This window comes from Pongo pygmaeus, chromosome 15 (assembly GCF_028885625.2).
Source record: "Pongo pygmaeus isolate AG05252 chromosome 15, NHGRI_mPonPyg2-v2.0_pri, whole genome shotgun sequence".
Taxonomy (NCBI): domain Eukaryota; kingdom Metazoa; phylum Chordata; class Mammalia; order Primates; family Hominidae; genus Pongo; species Pongo pygmaeus.
In genome coordinates, this window is record NC_072388.2 from 49,593,035 (window position 1) to 49,610,738 (window position 17,704).

A 17,704-nucleotide genomic window follows, 5' to 3' on the forward strand; every position below is an offset into this window, starting at 1 on the left:
TTCAATCAAGATTCTTGTGGCTAGAATATACAGAATCAGTTACAAAATGCTACTTGCAGAACACTCTTAATCAAGCTTATTGGTATAGGTACAGAACATTATTGCATTATGTAGTCTTTGCTTATCTTAATCCTTATGTAATTTTGATTTGATAATGAACTACAGATTATAGTTTAGTTTGAAAATAACATATTCTAAGAGGTAATGAACTTGTTTTATTGACAATTTCAATATTTTCCTAGGTATTTGTGTCAATTTATAACAAAATATTTCTTATATACAACTTTAGACTATGGTTTCTCTTTAGGATATCCTGGACATCAAATACATTTTCATTTGCAACAAATAAACAAACACATCAAAATAAGAACACCACCACCACCAAACACATTGGAGGGGGATGTATCTTTAAATTATTGAAACCTTTAAAATATTACACATACAGTTGTGGATTGCTTAACGACAGGGATACATTCTGAAAAATGTGTTGTTAGGCAATGTTGTCATTGTGCAAACGTCAGAGAGTGCACTTACACAAACCCAGATGGTGTTGCCTACTACACACCTGAGCTATATGGTATGGCCTCCTGCTCCTAGACTACAAACCTGTACAGCACGTTACTGTGCTGAATACTGTAGGCAATGGTAACACGATGGTAAGTGTTTATGTATCTAAACATATCCAAACATAGAAATGGCACAGTAAAAATTCAGTATAAAACATAAGAAATGGTACACCCGTAGGGGGCAGCTCCATTACCATCTTACAGGACCACCATTGCATATGTGCTCCATTGTGGACTGAAATGTCATTATGTGGTACATGACTATACATTAAAAAACGGAATTGTGTTCTGGCCAGAAGGGGGTAAAAAAGCAGCTTTGTCAATGAGATCATCTCTAATATGGTTATTTTACCTATTTGATTCCTCATATTCACCTCTTAGAAAACTCAGCTTTAGTTTTAGAAGATATTGCTTAAGAATTACAACACAGTGTTGGACATCTCATGATCACCTAAGCATGAGTGTAACGCCTGTCTCAGGAACAGTGTGAAGAGACAAAAATAAACACAGCCACTATCTTTTGAGAATTTAGACTAAACATTATTGTCAACAGCCAGAAAAATGAATACAAGTTCACTTAGTCAAATTTTGATAGTGATTGTTTATCAAGAAAGCCAGTAAGCTTCCCACTAATATTAACTACCAGCGTGATGATGAATGGAAATGGGACTCATAGCAACAACATCTTTAGTTAGGAGAGCTAGGAGTTAGAGAGTCACTGGAGGAAGGAGGAGGTATCAGATGCAAGATGAACCCTAGGGAAGGCTGGAGAGAGACCTGAGCTCGTCAGAAAGTCACATCTTCTTAAAATGCAGATTCTCAGTAGGTCTGGGGAGGGGCCTGAAATTCTGCATTCCTAATAAGCTCCCAGGGGCTCCTGATTCTACTGGTCCCTGAACCCCACAAAGAGCAGCCAAGAGCTACAAGGCAATGCAAAGTCAATAACTGTAATTCTGTAATTCAGAATTAAAAACTAAACTTCCACTATCCCAGTCATAAGAGAACAAAGATAAAATTTTTTTGAGGCAGGAAGGTCGCTTGATCCCAGGAGTTTGAGCGCAGCCTGGGCAACATAGTGAGAACCTATCTCTAAAAAAAATTTAAAAATTAGCCAAGTGTGGTGGTGTGCACCTGTAGTCCCAGCTACTCAGGAAGCTGAGGTGGGAGGATTGCTTGAGCCCGGGAGGTCAGGGCTACAGTGAGCTGTGATCATGCCACTGCACTCCACCCTGGGTGACAGAGCAAGACTCCATCTCAAAAAATAAAGTAAAATAAAATAAAATAAAATTTTAATAAAGAAACAGTTGAAGTTTGCCAGTTGACAAGGAGCTTGTTAAAGAGTCCATTAACTTGGCCAGGCGTGGTGGCAACGCCTGTAATCCCAGCACTTTGGGAGGCCGAGGTGGGCTGAACATGAGGTCAGGAGTTCGAGATCAGCCTGGCCAACATGGTGAAACCCCGTCTCTACTAAAAATGCAAAAATTAGCCAGGCATGGTGGCAGGCGCCTGTAATCCCAGCTACTCAGGAGACTGAGGCAAGAGAATCACTTGAACCCGGGAGGCAGAGGTTGCAGAGAGCAGAGATTGTGCCACTGCACTCCAGCCTGGAAGACAGTGAGACTCTGTCTCAAAAAAAAAAAAAAAAGAAAAGTCCATTAACTTAGGTTCATAACTAGAAATGCTATAATAAATAAAATGATGACATCAACAGAGGATCAAAACATCTTGACTTACAAAATACTTTATGCTGCACTTAGGCAAGGGCCAATTTTGGGTTTTAAAATACTGAGCAATGTGAACACTGCTTCCTGTAACAGGAAAGAACCATAGGCCTGTTTGCCTCGTTTCAGCATGCAGGGCTGTTGTAAAACCCATCTGAAGGTATTGTATGAAATAGGAAGACGATGAGGCAGAAACAGTTTTTCTTTGAAAACTCATGACCATGGGAGAACTGATGACATTTTTTTGCTGAGAAATGCAGCAGGATGATATACTGTCCTGCCCCCAAGAAGCCTGAAATGCTCAGATAAGAGAGGATGGGCTCTGAACTTCCTCCTGTGGGCTCAGTCCCTGACTCCTGTGGAAGTCAGAGGTTGTTGCATTTACTCTTTTTATTTTCATTTTCTTTGAGACAAAGTTTTGCTCTGTCGCCCAGGCTGGAGTCCAGTGGCACAATCTTGGCTCACTGCAACATCTGCCTCCCAGATTCAAGTGATTCTCCTGCCTCAGCCTCCCAAGTACCTGGGATAACAGGTGCCCGCCACCACACACAACTAATTTTTGGATTTTTAGTAGAGACGGGGTTTCACCATGTTGACCAGGCTGATCTTGAACTCCTGACCTCAAGTGATCTGCCTGCCTCGGCCTCCCAAAGTGCTGGGATTACAGGCGTGAGCCGCCATGATAAGCCACATTTGCTCTTTTGAGGGTACACTCTTACATGACATTCTTGATGCCATCAAATGTTGGTTGAATTTTTTTCCTGCCAAGTAATGATTGGTTTTAGCTTCATGGGGCTAACAACTTGTAGGAGGGTTTATTTGCTTGCTGTTCTTTATTGTGAATCTCTCGCTGATTCAGTAAAGAATCGGTGAATAATTCTATCAATTTTATAAGGCGTGTTTTTAAGGTAGATTGAGAAACAAGTGTTTCATAACAACAAGTTGAACTGAGTAGATCTGAGAAGGAGAGAACTATCCCTTGCTGCCTCCACTAAATCTACAGAAGCTGCAAAATGGTGATAAACCTTCTCTCTACCTTGCTTTCTTCCAATGAATTGACAAATTGATATTTAGGTTTCCATGTAGCCAGTGATCCCCAAATGCACTAACATGCTAATCATATGAAGAGGTAGGGGTGGGGGGCCAAGGTGGGAGAACTTTCATCTACATCCAAGTGAGCTGTCAGAGCTATTTCATCCCAGAGGCTGCACGGGGCTGAGGAAAGCAAACGCGGATCTGTGGGGTAAAAGAGCCAACCTGGGTGCAGGTGGCAGCCGGACTAGGCATTTCTTTAGAGGAATGACTCAATGGAATCTGTCCCAGTCAGCAGGGATGGAGAAGTCAGCCCAGGGGACTCTGTCGACTGAATTCTAAGAAATGCTCTTCTCTTCACCTGTGGGATACAGAGCCCGCAAAGAACCAGTGAACAGTCATCAGGAGAGCCCACGAACTTGGTTTTCTGATGTTATAAATAACTGATGAATGTTTCTGTGGCACACCAAGAATTCCACAATGATAATTAGAAGCTTGCTGGGTAATATGAATCGTGCATGACTGGCTATCTCGAACTTGGTGTGGGTTCTAAGAGGCAAGAGAAGGGTTGCGGAAGCCACTTGGATCCAGCTCTGAGATACATACTGTGAGCGCCTTTCCACCCAGGGCTTTGGTGTGATTGTGAAACTTCTGTGAGGTTGTTGCAATTGTCTTTCTCCCCACTTCCTCCTCGGGGCCAGCTATTTTCATAGAGGACTGTTACCGCACTCCCCATGAGAGGAGATGGTAAATACAGAATTTTAGCAATACAATTATTTTCCTCAGGGGGTTCACGATGAACACTCCACGCCTGCAAATCTTCCTTGAAGAGACTCAAAAATTAAAAGCCCAACAACCTTTAAAAATCTTCCTAGCATGTGGAGTTTTCATCAGCCTTCTCCAAATCTGCCTTTGTAAGAACAGTGTTACGTGTGAGTGGGGGCATGACTATACTCTGAAGAGGCCTGCTGCTTTCTTGACAGATGCTTTTTGCTTTTTATGGAAATAATTTCTTTTTTATGGTATGATATATTTTATGTTTGACAGTTAAAATCCCATCCCAGTAAACAATGGAGGTGGTAAGTAAAATTATATACGCTTCTGATTCAATTTCAAGTCATAATGAAAGAAGTGATGATGGTTGATAAGGTTAGCTTTGGAATTTATTTCATTTTATCTTTTATTTTATTTTATTTTATTTTTGAGACAGGGTCTCACTCACTCGCCCAGATTGGAGTGCAGTGGCACTATCTCAGCTCATTGCAAACTCCGCCTCCCAGGCTTAAGCGATTCCCCTTCCTCAGCCCCCAAGTAGCTGGGATTACAGGCACGCGCCACTATCTCCTGGCTAATTTTTGTATTTTTAGTAGAGACGGGGGTTTCACCATGTTGGCTAGGCTGGTCTCGAACTCCTGACCTCAAATGATCCACCCACCTCGGCCTCCCAAAGTGCTGAGATTACAGGCGTGAGCCACTGCACCTGGCCAGCTTTGCAATATTTTGAATGAGCAAAACCTATTTGGTGTTTCTTTATTTTTCTTTTTAAAGAACACTGGAATACATGCTTTCTTGGTCTGATAGGAGAGAAAGAGATAGTTTCCTGGAATAAAGATCATTTAAAAAGAGCAAAGGTAGGTGTGATAATAGTGACCCTTCATAAAATGTAAGGGGAAAACATACCTGAGACAAAAAAAAAATTGAGATTTGTTTTCTGAGTTTCTTTTAAATCTTCCATCTGACAGTAGTTAAGAGATAAGAAATGAGATCCTTGGAAATTCTGGAGTATAGTGAGTAGCACACGGTATCCTTTTCAAAGGCTAAAATTAGATACCATGTGTTGTTTGGTTAGGTTGTGTCAAAGGGTTGGTTGTCCTGGACATGCCTGCTAAACTAGGCTCTCAACATGGAGCTCTAGGTTACTCCACTGGGGAGAGGAACAACTTATTTCATTTTTATAACTTTTAATGATTACAAAATACACATTACTTATGGAATCTAAAACATGTAGAAGAGTAAATAGAAGATAGTATATATATTTCTTACAGAAAATGAGGTATGTAGAAGAGTACATAGAAGACAGTAAAAGTTGCCCATCTTCCAGAGATAACTTCTGTTGAAGCTTTGATGTATTTTTTTCTAGCACTTTTCCTTTATCTTTCTGGCCTTCTCTGGATAGCTGAGGTTATATTACCCTTATAACTCTATATCCTCTACTTATAGCTAATACAATGATTTCCTCTTTTGTTAAAATTAATCAAAAATATAATATGAATGGCTTCACTCATATTTTATTATAGAATAGCACAATTTATTAAAGCGTCCTCCTTTTCTTAGGCAAAATTAGCATTTTACTGTGTGCTTACTAATATTAGCATTTTATTGTGTGCCAGATATTTTACATGTTTTTATAACAATTCTGTAGAGTTTGTATCTCCATTTTGCCATTGAGAAAACTGAGGTTCAGGGAAGTTTGGTAACCTAATTGAGGCAGCATACCTCATAAAAGTAATGAGGTCTCCTAAGTTGACATTAGGTCTCAAATGAGAAATTAGGACCCAGGCTTCTCTTCTACAAGATGCTGCCTCTCAGCTTTTATTTATTTGGGGGTAGCTAAAGATAAACAGCACTGGTCCTTAGCAAAATGTGGAAGTTTGTCTTCCACTGTATCCCTAATATTCTCCTGAGTCTTTTTCCTTGGCACATTCTCTCATCAAACCAAATTTTTTAGTTCCTCCCTTTTTTGGTTCACAAAGAATCCAAATACTGAGGGAGGGGAAAAAGGGCAGTGGTGACACTAAACTCATTCTCATCGGGTCATTTTCCTTTCTCCTGGCACAGCCTAGGTCTCTGCATCCAGTCCCTGAGTGTTCTCTTGTTGGACTCATCTCATAAGTGTGGGAAAGGCTCAGAGAGCCCAGGGTTTTTGGAAACTGAAGATATATATTTCTGTCAATGGTGTATGTATGAGACAAAAATAGGGAGAGAGAAAGCCTAAATCACACTTAGTATTAGCAAAAACTGTCCACACTAGGGCGACTGTAGACTCAAGTTACCAGAGATAAAAAAAAAATAAGTACCTAACAATCTGGTTTGATTATATAAAGTATAAGTAGTGTCATTTGGATAGATTTGTACAAATTTCTAAGGGGCAGTGTAATTATACATATTAAATGCGTGCCAGATTTATTTGCTATAACAGTTAACAACACTGTCTGATTTCATCTTATAAAAAAATCAGGACACTTGGTTTGTATCTTGTAACCATGGCATATTAAAGAAGGCAAGACTCTGAGTGTAGAAGAGAATACTGAATGTGGTCCTGGGAATCTGGGGATACAGGCATGTATTGGCCAGCAGTGTGATCTGAGGTAACTTTACTTCCTCAGAGACTCAGTGTTCTCACCTACAAAATGGCAAGGTGCTTCCTATCATCAAGGGTTCTGGGCTGAGATCATGAGTCAAAGATGTGCTCCTCCATTATGACTGCTGCAGAGAATGGAACATCACACATTGTAGGTGCTCCACATTCAGGCAGTCAGTGATAAATATTTTCAGAGCACCCTGTGCGTCAGCCACTGCCCTCAGTGCAATGGATCTGGTGATGAGTGATACTGGAAGACTCTCTGTTCTTGGGGAACATACATTCTGAAGCGGGAAGATAGATAGATAGAACTCACTGATACCAACCAAATGCCAGAGAAATGAGTACAGCTCTATGTTAAAAGTCCATATATTATAAAGCATCCGGAGCACCATGAAAGAGAAGTACCTTAATGATAAAATTTAAAAAGATGGCTCACACACCTGCCATCCATCTCGGATCTTCTGATTGAAAATCCCATATTCATACCGAATGCCATATCCATAGGCTGCAAGTCCCAGGGTTGCCATGGAATCCAAGAAGCAGGCTACATTCAGCAGAGCACAGGCAAAAGATAGAGTCATTAAGCTGAGTCAAAATTTCCAGTCTTTCCCTAAAACACACGGCAGCCACAAAACATTGCTATATGAAGAACCACATTTGTATTCTAAACCACAGATACTACTGCACAATGGGTATTGATTTTTAAAAATAACTCATTTCTAATTATAAAATTAATACTACAGAAAAGTTAGAAAATGCAAAAATGTATAAAGAAGAAAATGTCATCTATGACCTCACCATCTAGAAATAACTATTGTGTACATTTTGTTTGAGAACAGATAAGGAAGCCAACCTGCATGAGATAATATCGATTATTGTCCCCACACTGCCTTTTCTAAGGGAAGCTGTCTCTATCCTCCCCTAAGACTCACCCCACTGGAAAAGACAGTCCCAGGAGAGTATAACTTATATGTGTCCCATTCCCTTCCAGCAACTGACTGACAAGATATTCTGTGGCCAGCTCTGTTTGGAATTCCATTGTTGTTCAGATATTAGGTGATCACATGCTTCAGGGAGGCTGAACCAGGAAGTGAATCTTGCTCGATTGGTCTAATCTGCTAAGCCAGTCATAGCAATTGTATTTCCTTCTCCATGGGCATACAATGACATTCAATCAGATGAGAGGTGCTAGAAAGTCTGTTGGGTATAGGAGAATTCTGGGAACGATTTTCCTTGCTGCCACTATCTTTTTTTCCACGAGGGGAAAGACAAAAGGACCACAGACCTGGAGTCCTGCTATAATGGCCTAACCTCTGGAGTTCTTGTTATGTGATAACACATGTCCTTGTTGACTGAAGCATTTTTGCTAGGTTTTCTGTTATTTAATGACAGGGCATCTGATCCAGAACAGTTAACCAACAGGCTGGGTAAGGATCTGTCTTGTGGCTGGGTGAAAACTAAGGCGTTACACTAATCAGATTGTCCCTCCCAGGAATTTAAGCTGAGAAATATACAGAGAGTGAGGAAGTGTACAGTAGGAATTAAAACTGACAAGAATATTAAAAGCTGTAGATCAAACAGAAAGGGACTGAATGAGGTTAGTGGTACAGCCCTTAAAACAGAGATCCACAAACACAAGTGGCCTAGGCTTTCAAGTTTTTCTTACATCGCCAGTCCCTGTGCTCACATATGGCCTGGTTTTGCTCCCATTCCTGTTCTCTTTGAGCTGTGGTTCTTCGGCTTTTCCTGAGTCCTGATCAGATTATCCTTACAGGGGGTCCCAACTTAGATGAGATCATCTAATGAGAATTCTCAGCTTCATCAGCCTCTTCACTCCGACTTCATCAATCAACTCAAGGAGGGATGTCATGAATGTCGGACACAGAGTTAACCTAGCCAACAAAGACGGAGGGCTCGGGCTTCACATAAAAGGTAGGCAGGCTGGTTCTTATTCTTAGATGTGCATTCCATCAGCGCTGCTGGCCTTCCTGCAGCCCCACAGAAAGCCTACTAAATTGTCTGATAATTAACTTCACAGGAAGGTGGCAAGTATCCCACAGGCATTGTTTTATTTTGTTTTGTTCATTATGAATGGCAATGTTAAAGCACACTGTGACTAATGTATAAGGATGAAAAAAATGAAACAGATGCAGATGGCTTTCTAGTAACTTGAGTGTATGCAAAATCAGAAGATTTTTGAACAATTTCTAAAAGAGAGGAGATAATTATTTTTCATAGAATACAATCTGATACATGTGTGGTAGTACATTTTTATTATTAAATTTAAATTTCACAGATAATACATTAATGCATCTTCCTTAAAAATATTAAAAGTTACAGACAAAAAAATTTATTATGCCAGTGCCCCCTTTGATCGCTACCCTAGTTCCGCACTCCTACAGGGGGTCATAGGGAACAGTTTAGTATTTAAAATTCCAGACCTTTTTTTCTACATATTCATATTATATACATATGTACACACACACATATATATACACACACATATACACACACACATATACACACACACACATATACACACATGCACACATATATGTCTGGAATATATATCTTCCAGACCTTTTTCCTATATATTTACACACACACACACACACACACACACACATATATATATTCACAGAAAATATTTAATTTTTAAAAAACATAAATGGTATCACACTGTATGGCTTTAATGCAATTTGATTTCTCTTTTAATTTGGAGATCTATCTAGGAAAGTACATCTAGGTCAATTTTGTTCTTCGACAATCAGTGTAGCACTTTTATAAACTACACTGTAACAATTATTTTCCCCACATGTCTTCTTATGTGTGTGCCTCTTTAGGGTAGATATCAAGTGGAATTACTTGGTTATAGAGATGTGTATTTTCTAAATTAATGGAGCTGGTATTATATTTTTAGTGCTTTCGTATATATTTGCTGAAAAATTATTCCCTGAAAAAAGCAAAGAACTCAAATTGTATCCACACACAAAAAGGACATTATTAACAAAACCATACCAATAATATTAGTGTATCATTGCCCACTAGTCAATCAAGAAGTCAAGTGCACAAGGCAAGACAACGGTTGACCAACTGGGGTCATGCCTCTGACCTGGAGTCTACCACTGAAAAAATAAAATAAAATAAAACAACAGCAACTTAACTTAGATCATGCCACACAAGGATGTGAATTGAGAAGCTTTGAACAAATAACAGTGAAGTAAAGGCACTATTTTTGACCTAGACGTACTTTCCTGGATAGATCTCCAAATTAAAAAAGAAATCACATTGTATTAAAGCCATACAGTGTGATACCATTTATTTTTTTAAAAATTAAATATTTTCTGTGAATATATATATGTGTGTGTGTGTGTATGTGTGTGTGTAAATATGTAGAAAAAAGGTCTGGAAGATATATATTCCAGAGATTTACATGTGTGTGTATGTGTGTGTATATATATACGTGTGTGTGTGTGTACATATGTATGTAATGTGAATGAATATGCAGAAAAAAGTCTGGAATTTTAAATACTAAACTGTTCCCTATGACCCCCTATAGGGAGGAGCGCAGAACTGGGGTAGTGATCAAAGGGGGTGCTAGCATAATAAATTTTTTAGTGTGCTAACATTTAACATACCCTTAAGTGCACAGGAAGGATCTGGTTAACTGAGTTTTAAGCAGTGTCTCTTTTGTTCAAGTTCCCATCTCTACTATTTGTCTAGAATTGATCAAACCAAAGTGCAAACTCAAGAACAAATACATCTACAACCAGGTCATACCTTGCACTTCTTCTAGGAAGCCTGCCTGGTTCTTCCAAGCATGGTCATGCATGGCATCTGAGATGTCTTCACTTGGCCAGACAATATAATACATTCACGATGTCACTTACCAGCAAGTCTCCCAAGACCACCATTGCCAAGTCCAGCATCTTCTTCAATTTCTTCTAACTCTTCTATATCCAATCCAAGCTGGTAATGAAGGGAAAACAATATTGGAAGCAGATACAAATTCAGGCCATTCAGAGGGACAGCCATTTCCTACAGCTCTGGTTAAAGGTATTCAGGTTTACCTGTGTACCTAATCTAGCGTCAGCTCCCTTGCAGCTTGTTCTGGCATCAGATACTGACTGCAGAGGCAAACTGTATGAGATGGTGCAGCTGCAGCATGGAGAAGAGTGTGAGCTCTAAAAGTCCATTATTGACTCTGTTACTTCCTATATGACCCTGGGCAAGCTACGAACTCTATGCCTCAATTTTCCTATTTAAAAAAGTGGAGGCTAACAGTACCTACCTTATTGATGATTGCCGTGAATTACATGAGATTATACAAACAAAGCATTTAGAACTATTCTTGGGCAGATATCCCTCAATAAACGTTAGCTATTATCATTAAAAAAAAATTGTGTGTGTGTGTACAGTAGGGTTAAAACCTCAGAAACAGTCCACTACCAAGCTGATATTAATTGGACTGAGGGATTTTGAAAATGACCAAAAGGTCTCAGGTCAGACGTTCCAGAATGGACTAAAGTTCATCTTTTCATGACCACAGCATATTTACTCAGTAGGGTCAAAAGTTGTTAACTCAAAACCAGTTAGTGAGTCACTGCCCCGGAGACCTGGGTCCTGACAGCAGGCAGGGAAACTGCAGTCCTGCAATCCAGCTGGATGGGGTAAAATCCTTTACTTTTCCCTGGGGTGGATAAGAAGCTGTGGGAAGCCAAATAGCATCTGTGAACTTGGGCACGGATGGGACTGATTGCCAGCCAGCTCCCTGCCCCAAAGTGCTGGGGATCACACAGCAGAGTCCACAGTACCACTGGGCACTCGTGACAGAGCTCTGCAGCCCTGGAGATCACATTGGATTGCTCATTTTACAATGAAAGAATTGTTGGTCAGGCAAATGACTTGTTCCGTGATGACTAGATGCTAATCTAGCCCAGGCATGGCTGAAGGTGGCCTATTGTGAAACAACTGGGTTCTTATCTGAAGTTAGGCAACCCATGAAACTGGGTATTTTTTTTAAATGGAAAAATAATTTGCACATTTGAAGACATGTGGAAGATGCACCAGTGCTTGAAGTTGTGCCCCAGTTTCCATGGAGCCACCTGTTTGGATTCCTACCTGTCACACAGGTCTTGACAACTATATCTTATGAGTTCAACCTTGGTTATGCTTCTGTTCAGTGTTAAAGGGCCTTTCAAATTTGCTCTTTGCAGATTAGAGCTTACTAGGTTCCTTGTGTAAGCCAACTGCCGGTGCTAACACTCAGAATTTTTAAATTCTAAAAACGTAAGTCTAAAGTGTGATATAGGCCGGCATGGTGACTCACACTTGTAATTCCAGCATATTGGGAGGCCAAGGCGGGTGGATCACCTGAGGTCTGGAGTTCGAGACCAGCTTGGCCAAAATGGCGAAACCCCATCTCTAGTAAAAATACAGAAATGAGCTGGACAAGGTGGTGCATGCCTGTAATCCCAGCTACTCAGGAGGCTGAGGCTGGGAGGTGGAGGTTGCAGGGAGCCGAGATCGTGCCACTGCACTCCAGCCTGTGTAACAGAATGAGACTCCGTCTCAAAAAAAAAAAAAAAAAAAAAAGTATGATATAAATTTTGAGCAAGTAGACATGGATCACGTCACCCTGCCTGGCTATAGGCTACTCCAAGGGAGGGATATTATTTTCAGCTGATATTAGGGGAAGGAGAGGGAAGGGACATGGAGAGGACCTGCAGGGGTTCTTTCACAGGAAATACTCCACCTAACCCACATGTATGTGAGTTAGGTATGACCTGGTTGTAGATGTATTTGTTCTTGAGCGAAGGACACATGAGGGGACAATCCCATGGCAAAGGAAAGGAAAAGTTTGAACAGTCTCTCATTTAGAATTTGTCTTTGCAAATACACATTTCTCCTTTCAACCACATCAAAAAGTTTAAGGGCTACCTGTTTTGGGTATGAAGGTGCCTGAAGCTCAGGAAAGAAAAAGTTAAATATATTCATGAAAACAACTTAGCACATTAGGGTTAAGACTTCAAGCTCCTCTTTTAAGGAGGAAGTGTATTTTACATCTCATTAAGCAACAGAGAAAGTATGACAACAGAATTTTTAAAGCTGATCATTTTCACAAATTGCCTTGATACATGAATAACAAAGTTTGATCATTTCTTAAAAATGAGATAGAAGCCCAAAGTAAAGCTTGTGATTCTGATAGCAGAAGACTCAAGTACTTTCAAAAGGCTTGTTCAGACACTAATTTCTGAAATGTAATTTGTGAGGAATGCTGTCAAAGACTTTGATTGCAAAAGAAAATTCTCGAGTCATAACGAGTTCTCTAACTTTTTCTGGTTCCTCTTAAATGAGAGATTACCAGTGATGCATATTTCTAAAAGTTTGTAATAGCCACATCTATAGAGGCGATTTTTCACTCTTATTTTACTTTATTTTTTTGTGCAATGTCCCCAAGTTTCCTGAAGTGCACATGAAATTTAAAGAGACAGGATGAGAGAAATCTAGGAACAATGTACCTGGTAAATGGCCTCATCACAGGCATTTTGCAGACCGAGGTTGATCATGGTGTTCTGTAATGTTCGGCCCATGTAAAATTCCAGAGAGAGGTAATAAACCCTCTGAAATAAAGAAAAGAGAGATAATGTTTCCCCTAAGAGATCAACCTTACTTAACATAAAAACACAAATTCATGTGTTAGGTCACCAATAAGAAACAAATAGGCAGGACTATGTCACCACAGGTTCAAATGAGACTCCTGTCAGAGGTATTTGAACCAAAGCGACTCCATCTTCAATAGGAGCTGGGTAAAATAAGGCTGAGACCTACTGGGCTGCATTCTCAGAAGGTTTTGCATTCTAAGTCAAAGGATGAAATAGGAGGTCCGCACAAGATGCAGGTCACAAAAACCTTGCTGATAAGAGGTTTTCTTTGCCTCCTTTTTAATAATTCCAAATTAGTGTGGACTTAAGATATTTAAAAATATTTCAAAATCTTTTCTTTTCTTTTCTTTTTTTTTAAAGACAAAGTCTTGCTCTGTCACCAGGCTGAAGTGCAATGGTCCAATATCAGCTCACTGCAACCTCCACCTCCTGGGTTCAAGAGATTGTCCTGCCTCAGCCTCCTGAGGAGCTGGGACTACAGGCATGCGCCACCACACCCAGCTAATTTTTCTATTTTTAGTAGAGATGGGGTTTCTCCATGTTGGTCAGGCTGGTCTCAAACTCCTGACCTCAGGTGATCCGCCCACCTCGGCCTCCCAAAGTGCTGGGATTAGAAGAGCGAGCCACTGCGCCCAGCCCCTTTACTTTCTTTTTTTTTTTTTTTTTTTTTTTTTCTTCTTTTATTATTATTTATTATTATTAAACTTTAGGTTTTATGGTACATGTGCGCAATGTGCAGGTAAGTTACATATGTATACATGTGCCATGCTGGTGCGCTGCACCCACCAACTCGTCATCTAGCATTAGGTATATCTCCCAGTGCTATCCCTCCCCCCTCCCCCCACCCCACAACAGTCCCCAGAGTGTGATGTTCCCCTTCCTGTGTCCATGTGTTCTCATTGTTCAATTCCCACCTATGAGTGAGAATATGCGGTGTTTGGTTTTTTGTTCTTGCGATAGTTTACTGAGAATGATGATTTCCAATTTCATCCATGTCCCTACAAAGGACGTGAACTCATCATTTTTTATGGCTGCATAGTATTCCATGGTGTATATGTGCCACATTTTCTTAATCCAGTCTATCATTGTTGGACATTTGGGTTGGTTCCAAGTCTTTGCTATTGTGAATAATGCCGCAGTAAACATACGTGTGCATGTGTCTTTATAGCAGCATGATTTATAGTCCTTTGGGTATATACCCAGTAATGGGATGGCTGGGTCGAATGGAATTTCTAGTTCTAGATCCCTGAGGAATCGCCACACTGACTTCCACAAGGGTTGAATTAGTTTACAGTCCCACCAACAGTGTAAAAGTGTTCCTATTTCTCCACATCCTCTCCAGCACCTGTTGTTTCCTGACTTTTTAATGATTGCCATTCTAACTGGTGTGAGATGGTATCTCATTGTGGTTTTGATTTGCATTTCTCTGATGGCCAGTGATGGTGAGCATTTTTTCATGTGTTTTTTGGCTGCATAAATGTCTTCTTTTGAGAAGTGTCTGTTCATGTCCTTCGCCCACTTTTTGATGGGGTTGTTTGTTTTTTTCTTGTAAATTTGTTGGAGTTCATTGTAGATTCTGGATATTAGCCCTTTGTCAGATGAGTAGGTTGCGAAAATTTTCTCCCATTTTGTAGGTTGCCTGTTCACTCTGATGGTAGTTTCTTTTGCTGTGCAGAAGCTCTTTAGTTTAATTAGATCCCATTTGTCAATTTTGGCTTTTGTTGCCATTGCTTTTGGTGTTTTAGACATGAAGTCCTTGCCCATGCCTATGTCCTGAATGGTAATGCCTAGGTTTTCTTCTAGGGTTTTTATGGTTTTAGGTCTAACATTTAAGTCTTTAATCCATCTTGAATTGATTTTTGTATAAGGTGTAAGGAAGGGATCCAGTTTCAGCTTTCTGCATATGGCTAGCCAGTTTTCCCAGCACCATTTATTAAATAGGGAATCCTTTCCCCATTTCTTGTTTTTGTCAGGTTTGTCAAAGATCAAATACTTGTAGATATGTGGCATTATTTCTGACGGCTCTGTTCTGTTCCATTGATCTATATCTCTGTTTTGGTACCAGTACCATGCTGTTTTGGTTACTGTAGCCTTGTAGTATAGTTTGAAGTCAGGTAGTGTGATGCCTCCAGCTTTGTTCTTTTGGCTTAGGATTGACTTGGTGATGCGGGCTCTTTTTTGGTTCCATATGAACTTTAAAGTAGTTTTTTCCAATTCTGTGAAGAAAGTCATTGGTAGCTTGATGGGGATGGCATTGAATCTGTAAATTACCTTGGGAAGGATGGCCATTTTCATGATATTGATTCTTCCTACCCATGAGCATGGAATGTTCTTCCATTTGTTTGTGTCCTCTTTTATTTCCTTGAGCAGTGGTTTGTAGTTCTCCTTGAAGAGGTCCTTCACATCCCTTGTAAGTTGGATTCCTAGGTATTTTATTCTCTTTGAAGCAATTGTGAATGGGAGTTCACTGATGGTTTGGCTCTCTGTTTGTCTGTTATTGGTGTATAAGAATGCTTGTGATTTTTGCACATTGATTTTGTATCCTGAGACTTTGCTGAAGTTGCTTATCAGCTTAAGGAGATTTTGGGCTGAGACAATGGGGTTTTCTAGATATACTATCATGTCATCTGCAAACAGGGACAATTTGACTTCCTCTTTTCCTAATTGAATACCCTTTATTTCCTTCTCCTGCCTAATTGCCCTGGCCAGAACTTCCAACACTATGTTGAATAGAAGTGGTGAGAGAGGACATCCCTGTCTTGTGCCAGTTTTCAAAGGGAATGCTTCCAGTTTTTGCCCATTCAGTATGATATTGGCTGTGGGTTTGTCATAAATAGCTCTTATTATTTTGAGATACGTCCCATCAATTCCTAATTTATTGAGAGTTTTTAGCATGAAGGGTTGTTGAATTTTGTCAAAGGCCTTTTCTGCATCTATTGAGATAATCATGTGGTTTTTGTCTTTGGTTCTGTTTATATGCTGGATTACATTTATTGATTTGCGTATATTGAACCAGCCTTGCATCCCAGGGATGAAGCCCACTTGATCATGGTGGATAAGCTTTTTGATGTGCTGCTGGATTCTGTTTGCCAGTATTTTATTGAGGATTTTTGCATCAATGTTCATCAAGGATATTGGTCTAAAATTCTCTTTTTTTGTTGTGTCTCTGCCAGGCTTTGGTATCAGGATGATGCTGGCCTCATAAAATGAGTTAGGGAGGATTCCCTCTTTTTCTATTGATTGGAATAGTTTCAGAAGGAATGGTACCAGCTCCTCCTTGTACCTCTGGTAGAATTCGGCTGTGAATCCATCTGGACCTGGACTTTTTTTGGTTGGTAAGCTATTGATTATTGCCACAATTTCAGCTCCTGTTATTGGTCTATTCAGAGATTCAACTTCTTCCTGGTTTAGTCTTGGGAGGGTGTATGTGTTGAGGAATTTATCCATTTCTTCTAGATTTTCTAGTTTATTTGCATAGAGGTGTTTGTAATATTCTCTGATGGTAGTTTGTATTTCTGTGGGATCGGTGGTGATATCCCCTTTATCATTTTTTATTGCATCTATTTGATTCTTCTCTCTTTTTTTCTTTATTAATCTTGCTAGCGGTCTATCAATTTTGTTGATCCTTTCAAAAAACCAGCTCCTGGATTCATTTATTTTTTGAAGGGTTTTTTGTGTCTCTATTTCCTTCAGTTCTGCTCTGATTTTAGTTATTTCTTCCCTTCTGCTAGCTTTTGAATGTGTTTGCTCTTGCTTTTCTAGTTCTTTTAATTGTGATGTTAGGGTGTCAATTTTGGATCTTTCCTGCTTTCTCTTGTGGGCATTTAGTGCTATAAATTTCCCTCTACACACTGCTTTGAATGCATCCCAGAGATTCTGGTATGTTGTGTCTTGGTTCTCGTTGGTTTCAAAGAACATCTTTATTTCTGCCTTCATTTCGTTATGTACCCAGTAGTCATTCAGGAGCAGGTTGTTCAGTTTCCACGTAGTTGAGCGGTTTTGAGTGAGATTCTTAATCCTGAGTTCTAGCTTGATTGCACTGTGATCTGAGAGACAGTTTGTTACAATTTCTGTTCTTTTACATTTATTGAGGAGAGCTTTACTTCCAAGTATATGGTCAATTTTGGAATAGGTGTGGTGTGGTGCTGAAAAAAATGTATATTCTGTTGATTTGGGGTGGAGAGTTCTGTAGATGTCTATTAGGTCCGCTTGGTGCAGAGCTGAGTTCAATTCCTGGGTATCCTTGTTGACTTTCTGTCTCGTTGATCTGTCTAATGTTGATAGTGGGGTGTTAAAGTCTCCCATTATTAATGTGTGGGAGTCTAAGTCTCTTTGTAGGTCACTCAGGACTTGCTT

General features: G+C 39.9%; 1 protein-coding gene across 2 annotated transcripts in view; it reads right to left on the reverse strand.

Annotated features, from left to right (window-relative positions):
• PYGL (glycogen phosphorylase L) overlaps nucleotides 1–17,704 on the reverse strand; it is a 47,867-nt gene that overhangs the window by 21,642 nt on the left and 8,521 nt on the right. For both annotated transcript variants that reach the window (XM_063651220.1, XM_054447660.2), the window contains 3 exons: nucleotides 13,205–13,306; nucleotides 10,574–10,652; nucleotides 7,124–7,227 (listed from right to left, as the gene is read on the reverse strand). In XM_063651220.1, coding sequence (XP_063507290.1) covers nucleotides 7,124–7,227; nucleotides 10,574–10,652; nucleotides 13,205–13,306 — 285 coding nt within the window. The remainder of the gene's footprint in view (nucleotides 1–7,123; nucleotides 7,228–10,573; nucleotides 10,653–13,204; nucleotides 13,307–17,704) is intronic.